At 37.2% G+C, this 18,177-nt stretch overlaps 1 protein-coding gene across 1 annotated transcript; it reads left to right on the top strand.

Moving 5' to 3' along the window:
- The first annotated feature begins 7,322 nt into the window (after nt 1-7,322).
- On the top strand, nt 7,323-11,169 carry LOC107868733. Its single transcript, XM_047411665.1, has 7 exons — nt 7,323-7,407; nt 7,491-7,561; nt 7,969-8,646; nt 8,863-9,037; nt 9,161-9,403; nt 9,845-10,218; nt 10,852-11,169. Exons 1-7 carry the CDS (start codon nt 7,323-7,325, stop codon nt 11,167-11,169), a joined length of 1,944 nt encoding a protein of 647 aa, XP_047267621.1.
- The last annotated feature ends 7,008 nt before the right edge of the window (nt 11,170-18,177 follow it).

The following is an 18,177-nucleotide window of genomic DNA, read 5'->3' on the forward strand; positions in this document are numbered from 1 at the left end:
TTGTTTACTCCCGCAGTGAGCGTGATCATGCCGACCATCTCAAAAAAGTGTTACATATCCTCAAAACCCATCAGTTATCATGATATCTATTCATTTCCTACATGTCAGCTCTATGATCATCGCTCATATTCGTGCACGCTAGTTAGAATTATGTATGCTCGTAGTTCCTACTATAAGGAGTTCCAGTTCACTCCGTGTTACGAATTATGTCCCATGAGTAAAGAGATTTCAGACTCAAGTAATACATCTCTTGACTCATGAACTCATGTCATGCTTTATCGTATGCTCAGCCCACATAACTCATGCTCTTCTTCAATTGATCAGCCAAACTTATATTACATCACGTATACCATCAGTTTAGATCCCTTGATGAAATCTATGGTGTTGATGCTCTATACCTTAGGCCTCAGTTATAGCGTCAATTTAGTAAAGGACTCAGATATTCCTATAGAACAATGTCTTTCAGTTATCAATTACGTAGCCATCAGAATTTAGTATTAGTCTAAACCTTAGTTAGCGGTATTCAACTATAAGAACCCCAATATTTAGTTCTAGTATGAGTCTAGTTAAAGTCTTTGTTACAGTGTTAGGTCCAGTTTAATAATCAGATCAAAAACTCAATCCAGATCTAGGTTTTCTTGACCATAGCATATAGTTATTAGCTATTCAATTATTAGTATTTCAGTACCTCAGTTTACAGAATATTTCCGAATCATGATATAAGCTTGGTCATGCATCCTTAAGATAATATAGTTTTCACTTATTCATGCTCAGTTATCTTATGTTACCTAGTCAATCATTACCTTCTATGCATAATGCTCTATAGTTTCAGTCCAGTTATTCAGACTAAGTACAGTTCAGTTGTACCTGCCAGTATTCAGCTATCAACCATGTAGTTAATCAGATAAGTTAAAATATTTATAAATTCATGCTCAACACCCATGTGAATATTTTCAATAGTCTTAAGTGATGTGTTGTACTTAGGCAGAGAATATAGTGGAAGGAATATTTGAGGGATATGTCTAAGATTGAGAAATTTAGATGTAGTGCAAAGGATTAGTCACTCTATTTTAGATGATGTTTCATAGGCATTGCCTCCTAGTATAAGAATCCCAGCCATGATGTGATCCCCTATTCAGATGTCCTGCTCAGACCAGGCCAAGATTTCCTTTCTCCTTATAGTCACTAGAACACTATAGAAAAAGTGTCATAGAAATACTCCAGTTGAGTATAAGTTTTCAGTAGTAGTTAGTCCATAAAGCCATCAATTCAGTTTAGCAGTCAAACGAATAAGTTCGTATGGTGTGACTTCCCATTTTTCATCTAGTCGCACTATCCGAAGTCTCATAAATATAACTATTCAAAGATGGATAAACCAGGTAGTTACGTGTCCAGCTCATTTCATGTATCATGCCTTAGTTTTAGAATCTAGATATTTAGTGATAATTCAATTCGTAGTTGTAGTGTGCATCACCTCAGTTTCCTCATAGCTCAAAAAAAATTAGCCCACCATTCTTCAAGGTACATAGTGTCTTAAGGGGGAGATATGCTATAATCCCCCAAACTTTCATGAGATAAACATGCTAGTCTCTCTTCATGTAAGGAACCTATTTTGGAGTATTGGGTAACCATAAGTTGACCCTCTATCTCCAATCTCAGTCGTAAGCTATGTACTCAATGGCTCAGTTCAGTTCATGATAGTCAGTCCATGTTGAGGGTGTAGATATTCAAAACAGTCTCTCGTATAAGAAAATTCTAGTTAAAATTCTTGACTATCAGATTCGCAGACTGGGGAACAAAGAAGTCCCTCTAGTTACAGTTCTTTGGCAGAATCAGTCCATTAAGGGAGCAACTTGGGAAGTAGAAGCAGATATGTGGACCAAGTATCCTCACCTTTTCTCCGCTAATTCAGACCCAGCCCAAGGTAATAGCTTTTCTTAAGTTCATTCAACCTATGGTTCAAATTTCAATTAAAACTATGCTCAATTTTCATTTCAAACTTGGAATCTTTACCCATACATGTTCAGTTACATGCTCATGAGTCAGTTCAGTCATGTATTCATGCATTAGATATTCGTGATCATCTTATCAGTACTCTCAGTCATGCATTCATATATCAGATCAATCATAAAATCATGCATCAGATATGCATGATCAATATGAATCTTTTTAATGGCAGTCATATAGACATATTTCAGATGTTCACGTCCTTTAAGTAAGTTCAGTCTATCAGAAATCTTAGCTTAGTCAGACCCATTCGAGGATGAATGTTCCCAAGGGGTAGATAGTGTAATACCCTGAGAATCCTAACTGATAGTAGAACCTTTCTTAAAGCTCATGAGAAATAAATTATAGTTATTTGGTAGTTTTATGATCAATTTATATGTATATTAAGGCCTCAAATACGTTCTAGCTATTAGATGAATCTAAACATCTCTTACCGATTGAATTCGTAAGAAGGATATTGTCATAGTTAACTTCAAATAAGAATATATTTTTTTATACTATGAATTTTTAAGCTCATAACCCACCAACATAAATATAATTGAATTATCTTTCTAATGATACTAATTTCACCAAAATCCGATATTGGAGTAGAAAGTTATGGTCGTTTTACTATGAGTTGTCCTAGCTGCCCAGGAGCGACGGGCAAGCTGATAGACCGTCAAGTCAGCGATGGGGCATCATTTTTTCCATCATAAATGAGGCATTAATTCCATTTTCTATCTCAAAACTGACGGTTGGAGTGAGGGTCAGTCACCAGAGTGACGTTCCGTCACTAAGACAGTCAATTTTGTCCGAAATAATGCTGAAACAACGTTTTAAAGTGCTTATTGGGTCTTTTTCCACTCTATTTAACCCCTAATTACATCAAATCAAAGAACATAGATCCTCATTCATCCATAACATCAAAATTAGGGTTTCTTTCAAGATCAAAACCCAAGAAAAATATTCAAATCCTTCTCTAAGAAATCTCAAGAATCAAAACGTCACTATTTAAGAACCTTCAAAAAAAAGTTAACCTCCTTCAAGATTCAAACTTTTGAGGTATATAAAGTGTTAATTCATGGGATTCTTTCATCCATGAAGCTCAAGAATCCAAATTTTAAACTCATTAGTTGTGATTTCCATGTGGTGGGTTGATTTTAATTATGTTAATGTTGTTGTATGAATCCCAAGTTGGAGTCTTTATGTACTTTTCATGAAATTATGCTAGTATGTGGGTTGGTAACTTTTAACTGGAGTTGATTAAATTAACCATAATGTATGAACTAGTGTATATGCCTAAGCCTAAGGTTATACATGCAATGTGTTTAATAAAATGCCCAAAGAGCAAGAATCATGCTTTAGGACTCAATTATGACCAAATAGATGAACCCATGCTTTACCCTTATGTTCAAAATAACTTCCATATTGTTTTTATGCATTGAAATTATTTGATGGATTGTTCATGCAATTACCCTATTAAATTATGACATGTTTATATGCTTTCCTATTCATGTACCAAACCATGATAAGTGCCTCATGAAATTCCCTAATGACTGTATTAGGGATGGTTGATTATGGTCGTGAGTCCAGGAAGTGTCATGTCTTGTCAGTTTCATGCTATCGAGTCCTGAGGGTACTTCTACCCGAAAATTTAGCTGTGTGCCTAGAGCTAGTGTCAGTTTCCATGATACTCTCAGTCAAGCCATGTTTAGTAGAATTCAGTCTGTCTCATGACTCAGGAAAACTCAGTAATCTCAGTAATCTCAGTCAATTATCAGATCTCACTGATATTCCGTCAGTTAATAAAACTCAATAAAATCAATCCAGTTAGTTCAGTATAATTAATTCATTGCCTAATAAGATGGGAGTAGGATTCAGCACCGAGTGAGCTCAAGGATGGCAACTCACCTGTGAGTAGAGGATGTGATTCTTAGAAGCAATCCTTGCACTCCAGAACTACGTAGCCAATGTATGTTGAAACATCTAACCTATTAGATGAGGGTTGATGAGGTGACTTAACTTGTTAGATAAGGGTCCCACCATTCTCCTTAGAGTACCTTTTAGATGAGGGATTACTCACAGCTTGTCCTTAACAGTGGCGCAGTATTGACACTATTCTAATTGGGGATATAGATAGGAACCCAACTCAATTATATAATCTCATTTGGGGCATGTCGGTTAGATGTCAACTTCTCACAGTTACAGTCTCAGTCTTTGTCTCAGTCTCAGTCTTAGCAATACAACTTAGATAGTTCTACAAAATTTAGGACTATCAAATACAGTCACTAGTTAAGTATGGAACTCAGTTAGTTCCATTATCAACAGGACTGTCAGACACAATCATTTAGATAATAGTATATCAGATATACGAAACTTATGTTATCAGTATTCAAATTCAGTGATGTCATGATCTCAGTCACAGTTCACATATTTATGCATGTATTCTAACGTTCATGTTACTCAGTTACTTAGTAATGTTCATTCATATAAACCCCTTTCATTTAGCCTACCTCACTTGCATACTAGTACATTCAATTGTACTGATGCATTTGCTCTATGGTGTTTTATACCATAGGCTCAGAAGCACGAGCTCCAGAGCATACTTAGTAGATCAGCCATTCAGCTGACAGACTAGCAGTGAGTCCTCAACATTCAAGGATGTTATTATTTGAAAATTTCATTCTTTTAGTACTTAGTTTATTTCCACAATTGAGGTTAGTTGGGTACATGTCCTATTAACACCTTATTCAGATAATATAGAGGCTTTCAGACTAGCATATTCAGACAATTATTTTAGTTATTTTGGTATTGATATACTGATGTGTGTGCAAATGCTAACACATTTGAGGCTTTTAACTCTAAATAATTGCGAAGTCTTAAGCAACTTTTGGTTGTTTTTGATTGTTTTCTTGAGATATTGTTGTTGTAGCAAGGATGGGAGGAAAACATAGGAAATATGAACAAAATAAGTAAAATCTAGTACAAGTGAGATGATTTGTGTCTGACAACATTTCTTACAAGCCGTCAGAGATGTGGTAAGCTACCAGAGAAAGGCGTTAAGAAGAATAGTGGAGAAGAGTTGCCGGATGAGAGTGACGACATTCTCAATATGTCATCACAAGTGTGGTAAGACGTCAGAATATGCCATCAGAGTGAGGCAGAACATGGTGAAATAAGCTGAAGGTTTGATAATATTTTCTATACGCCATCACAAGTGTGGTAAGCCGTCATAGGACATCGTCATAGTGAGGGAAAATAGGTCAAGATGGAATGACTTCTCACGACATATCTAAGACACGTCACAATCCTAACGACCAACACCAATATGGCGTCACCTAAATCTGAGCCCAGCTATGATTTTGTTATTTTATTTCCTGAATTAGGATTTATTATAAATAGCAGTTTTTAGGGTTTTTAAAAATGGAATTTTCATTATTCAGAACAATAAATTTGGAGGGAGAAATACGTACATTGTTCTCTTCTGCCAATTATTTTTAGTTTCTTTCTTATAACCTATTCTTGGGTTTCTAACTTGGGATTTAATTGAAGAAATTATTTGTTGTTTACCATCTATATGTAAGTTTATCATTATCATCATGAATTCAACTTGTGATTTCCTTCGTCAAATCATGAGCGGCTAATTCTATTAGTCGGGGTTATGGGATCTAAGGATTAGGGTTTGATATGATGCTAGGTGTTTAAAGGATTCAAAGAGTAGTGGAACATCTTGAAACTTTGTGGTTTTAATTGAAATCTAGTGGTTGCAAATATTAGATTATGCCTTAGGTTTTATTTGCTTCTAACGGAGAAATAGACTAGAGGACAGGAATTATCAACAGAAACTAAGAGGCTACCAACTTTCTGTTTACTGATTAATGCCATAACTAGATTAATCTACCTGAGATAACACCCGATTAGATATAGATAAATTATCTAAGTTTGAGAGAATTAGATAATAAATTGTCTGGTGAGGTCGATAGATAAGTCAGATAGTATCATAGTCAGGGATATTCTATTGTTCTACTCATTCTGAGGATCTCTAGCGTTTCCTGGTATCTGTCAATACCCAAAACCTTTGGTGATCATAACCCTGGTTTCACATTTATATCGATAACAACTCTCAAAATTCAAAAAGTGAAGATTGATACATTATGAACTTTAAACCCCCAACTTTCAGAAATGATAAACTACCAGTAAAGTATTTCGTAAACAAATTGACGTTCACATCCTATTCCCTGTGGGATTCGACCCCAACCAAGTTGGTTTTTATATTGACAAAGATCTCTTACACCCATTCAAGAGTGTAATTTAAGCGTTATCAAAAATGGTACCGTTGCTGGGGAATACGATTGTAGACTAAAAATTTTGTGCGTGAAAATTTTTTGATAGTTAAGTTTCCTTGATTTACATTCGGTTGTTGTTTTTGTATATTTGAAGGATATTTACTTTAGGTTGCACAAGCAGTACCCAATCCAAAACTCCATCACATAAGCAGAATGGCAGAACGATCACTGTGGTATGAGGCTGAAGAGAATAATGATGTAGATGGATCAGGTGCAACGGGCGCGATAATTCCACCACAGTTGACACCAAGAGAAAAGTTTAATATTACAAGCACAATGATCCAGCTTTTAAATATGAAAGGTTTGTTTGGAGGCCTTCCTGAAGATGACCCCAATCTGCATCTGGCGAATTTTGTCACCATTTACAAATCCTTTGATAACCCGGGGGTGAGCCAGAGTGCTATCTTAGTGAGGTTGTTCCCATTGTCTCTCACCGGTGAGGCAACATTATGGCTAAATGAGTTAACGCCTAATTCTATAATCAACTAGAGGCAGTTTAGAGGAGCTTTCCTAGAAAGGTTCTTTCCGCCATCCAGGAGGATACAATTGAGGTATGAGATCAATACTTTTAGGCAACTCCCAAATGAGGTTTTGCATAAAACTTGGGAGAGATTCAAGAAGAATCTTGAACAATGTCCAAATCATAACATAACAGACATACATCTGATGGAGACTCTGTACAGAGCTTTTAACTCTGTGACAAGGTCAATGGTAGACAATGCTGCTGGAGGATCATTTGTTACTCTTGAATTTCAAGATGCTACTAATATGCTGAATAGAATAACCAAATTAAGTAGGGCTTGGTACACCAGTGATTCTGTGGTTACAAGTCCAACTATACCTATTGGAGGAATGAGGAGCAGTGAAAAAGGAATGAGGAAAAGGATCAAGACATAGCCCATCTAAAGACTCAAATGGACCTGCTCACCAAGCACCTAATTTCAAGAAGGACGGAACAGGTGAAAGCTATAATGACTTGGGACCGTGTTGATGTCGAGACTGAAGAAGAAGTCAACTATTTTGCTAATCAGGTTGGTTTCTAAGGAACTAGACAAGGGAATTAAGGTCGGAATGGGTATGACAATCCTAATCATAAAGATAAGGAGCAAGAAAAATGGAGATACATCAATGATAGAAATGGGTTATATGTTCGTGCAGGTCATCAGGAAGCTGCCGCAACTAGTTTAGGAAAGTATTTGATGGAAGATATGATGAAAGAAATATTGAAGGTAGTAGAGGCTACTAATATAGGCTTATTAGTATGAGGAGTGAATTTTCCACTATGAGTCAGTTGGTTAGTTCACATTCAACTTCTATCCAGCAATTAAAGCAATAGATGAGTCAACTATCCTCAACACTAAACCATAGAATAAGTGGTACCTCACTTCTTCAAGCAACTCAGGATCAGAAGACTGACAATTTATGTCAAGTGATCGCCACTAGGAGGGTTAAGATTTTATCTGGCCCTACTATCGACTAACCTATGAATATTAAGGAAGTTCCAGATAAACCAGCAAAACAACACCCAGAGGAGTGTGAGAAACCAAAAAGTTGTATTGACTTCTCAGACAAGGAGAAAGAGAAAGAAGTGGTGTTGAAACCCATGCCACGACCACCACCTCTCTTTTCTCAATAGATAAGAAAGAAGGCAGATGATGAAAATTTTAGCAAGTTCTTGGCAATGCTCAAACATTTGACTATAAATGTGCCTTTGATCGAGGCCCTGAAGCAAATGCCAGGGTATGCAAAATTTATGAAAGATCTTGTGACAAAGAAACGAACAGCGAGTTGCGAACTAGAAGCAGACCTCCACTATTGTAGTGCTATTTCCATAGGGACCTTGATGCAAAAGAAGTCGAATCTAGGTGCAGTCACTATTTCCTGCACAATTGGAACTATGGACTTTACCAAAGCACTGTGTGATCTAGGATCAAGTGTTAACATGATTCCATTGACTATCTATAAAAAGTTGGGTCTGGGAAATCCCATAACGACCAACATGAGGCTGGTAATGGCCGACAGATTAGTAAAGCGACCTGTTGGCATTTTGTATGATGTACTGGTAAAGGTCTCCAATTTCATATTCCCTACAGACTTTATCATTATGGACTGTGAGGTGGACTTTGAGGTGCCCATAATCTTAGGTCCACCTTTCCTCACAATCGGAAGTGTATTGATCGATTTGAGAGCAAATGAGCTCTTATTCAGGGTGAACAATGAAGAGCTACAGTTTAATGTGGGAAAATCAATGAAACAGAATGAGGAAATGAGTATGTTCGTAGTATTTGATGTGTACTTTAAGGACGAACAGGATGTGCTCAGAATTGAATAGCTTATTATTGACCCCTTAGCAGCGGTTGTGTTGAACTATGAAAGCAAAGGAATTAAAGAGTATGAAGAGACAAGTTATGCCCTGACCATCCTGGGCTCGTATTTTTATGATCCTAAAAAGATCGACCTTGATCTGGCTAATCGACCAACACCACCAGCTAAGCCATCCATTGAAGTACCTCTGGTGTTGGAATTGAAGGAGCTGCCTGGTCATTTACGATATGTATTTCTTGGAAAAGGGAATACACTACCTATTATTATTGCAGCTGATTTGGAAGAACGACAGGTAACTACACTTATATTAGTGCTTCAGAAGCATAAGAGAGCAATTGGATGGACCATCACAGACATTATTGGAATTCCCTCTGGCATCTGTATGCACAAGATCAAACTAGACGAAGATTTTACTCCTAATATTGAGCATCAACATCATCTTAACCCACCAATGCAAGAAGTGGTTAAAAAGAATATTATTAAGTGGTTGGATGACGGAGTAGTTTACCTTATTTCTGACAGCAAGTGGGAGAGCCCAGTTCAACTTGGGCCCAAGAAGGGTGGTATGACGGTTGTTGCTAATGAAAAGAATGAGTTGATTCTACTCAGGACAGTGACTAGGTGGAGAGTCTGTATGGACTACCATAAGTTAAACTCTTGGATACTGAAGGACCATTTCCCAATGCCTTTCATGGACCAGATTCTTGATCGACTGGCTGGCAGGGGGTGGTATTACCTCCTTGATGGTTATTCTGGGTATAACCAAATCTGCATTGCTCTAGAATATCAAGAGAAGACGACGTTCACATGCCCATATAACATATTTGCATTTAAGAGGATGCCATTTGGACTATGCAATGCACCCGCCACTTTTTAATGATGCATGATGTCTATCTTCTCTGACATTAGAGAAGACACCATAGAGGTATTCATGGATGATTTCTTAGTGGTAGGTGATTCATTCGAAATGTGTCTGGAGAATTTGAATATGGCTTTGAAGAGATGTGTTGAATTTAATCTAGTGCTTAACTGGGTAAAATTCCATTTAATAGTAAAGGAGGGTATTATGCGGGGCCACAAAATTTTTGAAAAAGGGATTGAAGTTGATCGAGCAAAGGTTGAAGTTATTGAGAAATTACCGCCCCCCATTTTAGTAAATGGAGTGCGTAGTTTTCTTGGTCATGCAGGATTCTATCGGAGATTCATAAAAGACTTCTCAAAAGCTTCAAGCTCAATTTGCAAGTTGTTGGAGAAGGAAGTTAAATTTCTCTTCGATGATGAGTGCTTGAAGGTATTTGATTGCCTTAAAAAGAAGTTGGGGGAGGCCCCCATTGTTATTGCACCTGATAGGGCCAAACTATTTGAAATAATTTATGATGCAAGTGGTGTTGCACTAGGAGTTATATTGGGACAAAAGAGGGATAAATTGTTTCACCCAATATATTATGCTAGCAAATCACTGAATGGAGCACCAAAGAATTACACATTAATCGAACAAGAATTGCTAGCTATCGTGTATGTTTTTGAGAAATTCAGGTCGTATCTACTAGGAACTAAAGTGGTAGTCCATACAGACCATGCTGCCTTGCGGTACTTGATGGCCAAGAAGGATGCTAAACCAAGGCTTATTAGATGGGTGTTGCTACTGCAAGAGTTTGATTTTGAAGTCAAAGATAGAAAAGGTTGTGAAAACTAGGTTGTAGATCATCTATCTAAAATAGAAGGTGGACAGGAAGTGAAAGATGAAATAAAAATAAATGATGAGTTTTCAGATGAGGAGATCCTGGTAACTTCTATGGAAACATTGCCTTGGTACGCTGATTATGCAAATTACGTTGTGAGTGAGATCCTCCCAGAACACCTTTCATTCCACCGAAGGAATAATTTTTTGCATGATGTAACACATTATTTCTGGGATGAGCCTTATGCTTTCAGGCGATGTGTACATAATATCATTCAGAGATGAATGACTGAAGTAGATGCATGATGTATACTAGAAGTGTGTCACGCTTCCCCAGTTGGGGGTCACCATGCAGGTGACCGAACAGCCAGGAAGGTGTTGCAGAGTGGCTATTATTGGCCAACATTATTTAACGATACCTATAAGTTTGTGCAGGAATGTGATCAGTGTCAAAGATAGGGATCGATATCTAAACGCCATGAAATGCCCTTGAGTAAGATGCTTGAAGTGTAGTTATTTGATGTGTGGGGTATTGACTTCATAGGTCAGTTTGTAAGTTCTTACGGGATGAAGTACATTCTAGTTGCTGTTGATTATGTTTCTAAGTGGGTTGAGGCTGTCATATTGGCTGACAAGGAGGGAAAGAGAGTCATTGCATTTCTCAAGAAGAACATCATCTCTCATTTCAGAGTACCACGTACTATCATAAGCGATGGAGGATCTCACATTTGCAAGAAAATATTTCGAGGGGCTCTGGCGAAGTATGGTGTGAAACACAATAGAGTGGCTACTCCATATCACCCACAAATCAGTGGGCAAGTGGAGGTGTAGAATCATGAAGTAAAGGCCATCCTATGCAAGACAGTGAATGCTAGCCGAAAAGACTGGTCATGAAAACTTGATGATGCCTTGTGGGCATACCGAACTTCTTTCAAGACCCCTATTAGAATGCCACCATTTCAACTGGTCTATGGAAAGGCGTGCCATTTGCTAATAGAACTGGAGCACAAGGTCTTATGGTCACTCAAGAAGTTGAATCTGAACTGGAAGGACACAGTAGAAATGAGATTAGGGCAACTGAATGAGATGGATGAATTACGCCTTAGGGCATACGAGCGAGTAGATTTGTATAAAGATAAAATTAAAAAGTACCATGACTGGAAGATAAAGAAATGAGAGTTCAAAAAAAAGGACCTGGTACTTCTGTTTAATTCCAGACTTAGATTATTTCCAGGAAAGCTGAAATCTAGGTGGTAAGGCCCTTTTAAGATAAACCAAGTCCACTCCTCTGGAGTAGTGGAGCTCAAAATGAAGATGGAAGTACCTTCAATATAAATGGGAAACGGGTAAAGCTATATATTAGACCAGAAAAATTAGTGAAAAGCGTCACCATTATTTCTCTCGATGAAGTCTGAGGTAATCGATCCACCTGCGTCGTGCCGCGACATTAAATCAAGCATTGCATAGGAGGCAACCCATAAGTCCTGAGAATAACCCACTCCAATATATCCTAACCCTTATTTTCATTATTTTTTGATTTTAAGTTGAGGGTGTGGGGTAGCATGTTGTTGTAGCATATTCTATATATAACTAGGAGAAGTGCAAGTTCTGTAGGTAGTCAACTAATTTTTTTTATTTTTTATTTTTTTGGAACACCACTTCGAAGGTTTGTTTTGCATGGCTGTGTGAATTGCCTCAAATTGTGACTATTGAGCATCTGGTTAGGGTATTAGTTTTGTGCTTAACAATCACAGCTGAATAACTACATGAACCAGATACGTAGTCATTAGTGAAATGCTTGTGTGACAAGTGTGAGTGAGATCTTACTGTGTTCCCTGTGGTATTACTGAATCTAGAACTTGCCCACTTCATTTTGCTTTGGTTGACAGATAGGTGTTAGGAAAGGATCATAGGCCGTTTTTGAATTTAAGTCACTTTTATCCTAAATGACCTTCCCTGTACTGAATTATATCCCTTGATCCCCGTTTGAGCCTAAATTGACCATTTTCTTTCTATGAAACCCATTGCCTTCGCTTTTTAAATCATAATGAACCTGTTTTGTCCATGGTCCTCCTTGGACACTGTACACCTCAAAGGGGGCAGATAGCCTAAGTTCAGGGTGGCTATAATAGGGGTGCGTGATATAAGTTGGGTATGAAGAAGGGTAGAATAGAAGAGAAAGAATCAAAGAAAAATAATAAAAGGTTGGGTGTTGGTGAAAAAGAGCAAGTAAAGAAAAATATTGGAATAAAAAGAAGTGCACCCATCCTGAAAGTGTGATCAAGAAAAGAAAAAGAGAGAAAAAGAGTTAATAAGTGGACCCCACAAGATAAGGTAGCGCCAAGGAGGTTAGTCACTCTAAATGTCATTTAATACCATACCATCCCCTAGCCTACGTTACAATCCAGAGAAAGTCCTATAGTAATCCTAGCTTACCTATCTAGAGACATTGGTAATGACGATAAGCGCAAGTATATGGTATTTGGCATACACTGGTTGAACATCATTCTGAGTGCGAGAGTCTATGTGATTATCCCCATGATTATACCTTGATTGCTGATAAAGAGAGAAAAGGGGAATTTCTTTGTTGTGAGGGCACACTAGTATCTTGATATCTCCAAATGTTATGTTTTATCTGATTTTTGAACCTTATGGACTTTCAGCCTTTTATTCCACATTTATACAGTATGTTATCCAGTGCTCAGTTACAAATATCAGTCATGGGTTAGCTTATGGTCCTTCGGGGTCATGAGCATTGTGTGGCATTCTGAGTACCAGATTTTGGGCGTTACACTAACGTAGCATAACATGAATGAAGCCAGTCCATTCCCAGTATAGATCAAATTCAATCATATCCAGCTCTACAAGATCAGCCACAGTATCTCGATGATAATAGAAACCACACAATATCTATAAACTTTTCTAGCCATAATAGAATCTCCAATAGGGGTGGAAATATAAAAGGGTTCTGGAATATTTTTAGGTTCAAAACCAAAACTAACTTCCAAATAAGAGGTCACATAAGACAAGGTTGGACCCAGGCCAAGTAACACATATACATCATGGGAGAAAATCTGTAACATACCTGTAACAATATCTGGAGAAGCCTTTGCATCCCATCCTGGCGATTAGATAAAGCATATAACCAGTTGCGACTACCTATAGTAGCAGAAGTGTTACCCTTAGGTAGTGGAGCTATAGAATTTCACTTGAACTTAGCACCTACAAAATTTCATCTAGCTGAAGAATAGTCTATCTAAAAATGACCTGATTGATCATGAGTATAGCACACCATCCTACCCAACTGACACTTTCCTGAGTGATGCTTACCGTAAATTCCACATCATGGGAATGGTCGACAAGGCTGGGATACACTGCCTTGCAAATGAGTACCATACCTCTTCCAACGACTGTTAGGCTGAGGATTATAAAATTGCTAATCAATTAAAGGTATGGGCATTGGGACACTAGCTAAAGACTAAGCATTGCTCAAAAATTTCTTCTTAGACTACCTCTGGTTTGGCCTTCCACCTTGCTGCTGATAGATATTCAGATCTATTGACCTACCTCTTTTAGCCTACCTTTTTTCTCCATACCTCAGCCAACTTTTTCTTATCCTCTTCTACCTACTGCATATACACTGATAACTTGGATAAATCCATGTCCTTAATCAACATTGCCTTCTTATATTCTAAAACTAAATTATTTGAGAGACCAGAAGCACACTTTCTCATGTGAACCCTGATGTTACCACCAATTCTGGAGCATAACGGGATAGCTAGGTGAATTTCAATGCATATTCTTTGACACTCATCTTTCTTTGTTTTAGATTTACAAATTCTTCAGCTCTTGCTTCCCTCGGCTCCCGGGGAAAGAAATGATCCAAGAAAGCTTCCATAAACGCACCCCACACAAAAGATTCAATATCTCTTTTCTTCAAATCTTCCCACTCATTATACCACTGTTTAGCTATATCTTTCAACTGATAAGCTGCCAACTCAACCCCTTCAACCTTATTAGCATGCATTACTCTAAAAATATTTTCCAGTTCATCAATAAACCCTTAGGGGTCCTCCTCAATCTTTGTTCTAGTAAAGGTAGTTGGGTTCATCCTCATGAATTGGCCAACCCGAGTAATTTCAGACGAACTAGACACAGAGCACACATCTTTAGATTAATGATCTTTAGAATCCACAAGTTGAGCAATCATATGGATGGACTATCAAAACTCAGCATTCGAGACTTCTCTCTAGGAAGTTTGAGTATAGTTAACACCAGATTGAGAAGCTTGAGATGGACTTGTTTGGACTGGAGGAACTCCTAGAGTAGAGACAAACTCTAGAGTGCGAGCGCTGCTACAGGTCTGTATCCCATGAGTAGGGCGGACATCATCATCTTGGGTATTCTGTTCGTTGGACATGGAGATTCATGATCAATCTCTGAAATATTAGAAATCATAAGTAGGGGATATTCAGACTCTACAACATGAGATAGAACATGAAGAAAAGAGAGACATTCCTAAATACCTAGTAGTTTCCAACTTATAAGTGTGGCGCACTACACACCCATAAAATGGACACTACCCAACACAACTTCGCAGACACCCTGGGAACATGAACCATGCTCTGATACAAGGTTTGTCATGACCTGAATTGAGGCCCTAGCCACGACAGGCATCCCAAACCGTGAAGGCCCGAGAGCACTCTCAACTTGTGGTCATATACATAATTCATTTATCATAAAAATATGAAAGTAAATTGGAAACACGGTCATCTTATTATTTCAACATATCAATATGGAAGGTAAGTTCAGTAAAGACCCAAAACTATCTAGAAATAAGACTGAAATCTCTGCTAAACGGAAAAAAAACAACAATTTATCTGAAATCGAGACAAAGCCTCCGATTAGACCATGAGCTAAAACTAAATGAAAACAACACATAGAACAAGGCCTTCAAAAATAAGGGAGGCTCACCAACTCTAAATGTCTGTAAATGATATACTGCTTAGCAGGACCACAGGACTGAGCCTCAGATCCTAAAATATAGGGGTCAATACACAAAGGTAATGGCATATAGAATAATCCAAAAACAAAATACTGATATACAGCATAAGTGAGAGCATTTAACAAAAGAATACCATCATAAAATATTTGAAAATAAATGGGCATAATCAGTAGGCTTCAAAACATATGTAAGAAACTCAACTCGACTCTTTGTCTTACTTTTGAGCTAGGTGGTGTACCCTACAATTCTACAATCCCACGGGCTATATGGAATCCTCCCTTGACTCGGTGGCCAAGCCCCCAACCTAAGTTTGCCACAAGGGTTGGAGTTTTTGATTCTAATACTCTAGAGGGCACAAGGCCAGCGCATAATCCCTATTTGGGACATAATAAAACCCGTATCGACAAAACATAATCTTGGGAAATAATTTATCTGAACTCATGCTTTCTTTGAGTAACCACCTAACTCTCTTTAGGCCCATTTTTCGTCTTTTCTAAACATGCATCTTTCTGAACTCTAGATATAAAAACTTTGAATAATATCTGTATTTTGTACTGTTCTGAGTCTGTCATAACATTATTTGTTTTGGTATCATCATACCAAGACTTGCAAGTCATATATGCACTCCATATCACATTATGATTTATCCTTCTTAATCAATACAAGTTATTTAACCACCAAACACATTTAGACAATGCAAGAGAATTTGTACTTCAAAATGTGTAAAAGTTTATGCAAAGATTTTCCCTTTTTTAACACCTTAACATATGATCGTCAACTTCTTCATAACAACACATGCAATTCTTTCAATTAGCACATTAAATATTTTATAAACAAGAAAATACCCTCTCTTTAATTCATAACCGATATCAAGTTCACAAATAATATTAAAACATTTATCTCATACTTCTAAACATGTAGTTGAACAATCCATACCATGTGAAATCAAGATGTATCATAAGTAGAGAGGGAGTTTCGTTATTCATTCTCTCAATTCAAATTTGCAAACCTAAACAACACTTATATATGTGCAAACATGATTCAATTCCATGAAAACCTCAAAACCAAAACATTAAGTCATCTAAATAGATTCATAATGCATATTCTTTAGAATATTCTCAAAACCCTTCATAAATACATGATTTCATAGCCTTAAAACTTTCTAAAAACAAATACTCTATGCCCATGAAGAGGATGGCCCCACGTACCTTAGGTTTCTCAGCTCAAAGGATTAAACCCTAATCTTGATACTTTCTTAAGAATCTTGAACTTAAAAGGCTTGAATTCTTATTCTTGGGGAATAGAGAAGTGTTTGTTTGAGAGTACAATTGGAGAAGATGGGAAATTTATGCCCTAATTGATGATTTTAATTGAGGTTGGATGAATTGGGTTGAGGGGAAAAGACTCAATTGCCCCTCAAGAAATTAAATTTGAAACTAAAATGCATCTTAAAGAGCCACCGCGACACGATGAGGGCCCCATCGCTATAGGCACTACGACATAATGCTATCGCGGTAAGGTGATAGAATTGAAATCAAAACATGACCCAATCCTAGTCCAAAAAATTTAAAAATTCCCTGAGACATGATTCTTACACCCCTGACCATGAATTAACTCAAAAACCAATGCCTCAATGTCGGAAAGACCTATTTAAAAATCTTTGAAGTTAAGAGGCTTAAGATATGACTAAGTCCCCAACACTTAGAAAAATTTTCAGGCCCTAAACCCCCTATGCATACAACTAAGAGCTGAATCAAGTCAAGAATAATACGGGGTGTTACAATGCTATTCCACAAATACTTATTACCCCATTCCCATGTTCTAGCCGGTTTAATGAAGTAGACCCAAACAGATTATTCTATATTCGTTTATCACATAGTTTTCAATTCTCTTAACTTATTTATGCTTAACTATTATTTCAAAAAGACTACACATCTTAGGAAATTCTTAACATGATAACCTTAAATTGACCACACAGGGATATATGATGTGTGAGTCGATGCTAACATATTTGAAGCTTTTAACTCTAAATAATTGCTAAGTCTTAAGCAAATTTTGTTTTTTCTGATCATTTTTATGTGTTAATGCAGATACAAGTGATCGGGGATGAACCCAAAGGAAAGAAAAATAAAATAGTTGAAATCTGAGGGAAATAAGCTGAAATGTATCTGATGATCATTTTGAAGTGCCGTCATACATGGAATAGGCTGTCAAAGTCATCGTCAAGATTAGATAGAACCTGAGAAGATTAGATAAACTGTGATGATGATTCGGAAGGGCCATAAAATATTTAACATCTCATCAAAATAGTCGGGAACCAGAGGGCAGAGTATACTGATTTCAAGTGAAGTGTGACATCAGTTTGCAAGCACCGTAAAGATCTTTGACACGCCGTCAGGATTACCATCTGAAGAGTCAAAAGATAAAAATTCACTAGAATCTTTGATGACATCTTGTACACATCGTCAGAGGTCTGACGCGCCGTAAAAAGCATCGTCGTCTAATCCGAAGAGAAAACAGAAACTTTAATTTTGTTTCCTTAATTAGGGTTGAAAATTTAAAGACTTGTTTTAGGGTTTTTAGGAGGATCGATCATTAATTATCATATAAAAACTTCTGAAGAGAAGCACGTAACATTGCTTCATCTTTATGATCAAATATTTTTCTTGTTTCTTATCAACTATTTTTTATCTTCCACTTTGTGATTAAATTGAAGGAACTACTTGTTGTTTTTTTAATCATTTGTAAGTTTATCCTTATCATCATGAACTCAACTTGTTATTTCTTTAATCAAATCATGAGCGGCTAATTTCATTAGCCGGAGTTATGGTATC

Source organism: Capsicum annuum, chromosome 4, assembly GCF_002878395.1.
Source record: "Capsicum annuum cultivar UCD-10X-F1 chromosome 4, UCD10Xv1.1, whole genome shotgun sequence".
Classification (NCBI taxonomy): domain Eukaryota; kingdom Viridiplantae; phylum Streptophyta; class Magnoliopsida; order Solanales; family Solanaceae; genus Capsicum; species Capsicum annuum.

What these genes read in the sequence shown, in the direction of transcription:
- LOC107868733 (XM_047411665.1), top strand. Translation starts at nt 7,323, where the DNA reads ATGTCGAGACTGAAGAAGAAGTCAACTATTTTGCTAATCAGGTTGGTT. An exon ending in GGGAATTAAGGTCGGAATGG is followed by an intron (nt 7,408 to 7,490) that starts GTATGACAATCC and finishes ATGTTCGTGCAG; the next exon opens with GTCATCAGGAAGCTGCCGCA. An exon ending in ACTTTAAGGACGAACAGGAT is followed by an intron (nt 8,647 to 8,862) that starts GTGCTCAGAATT and finishes TTGGAATTGAAG; the next exon opens with GAGCTGCCTGGTCATTTACG.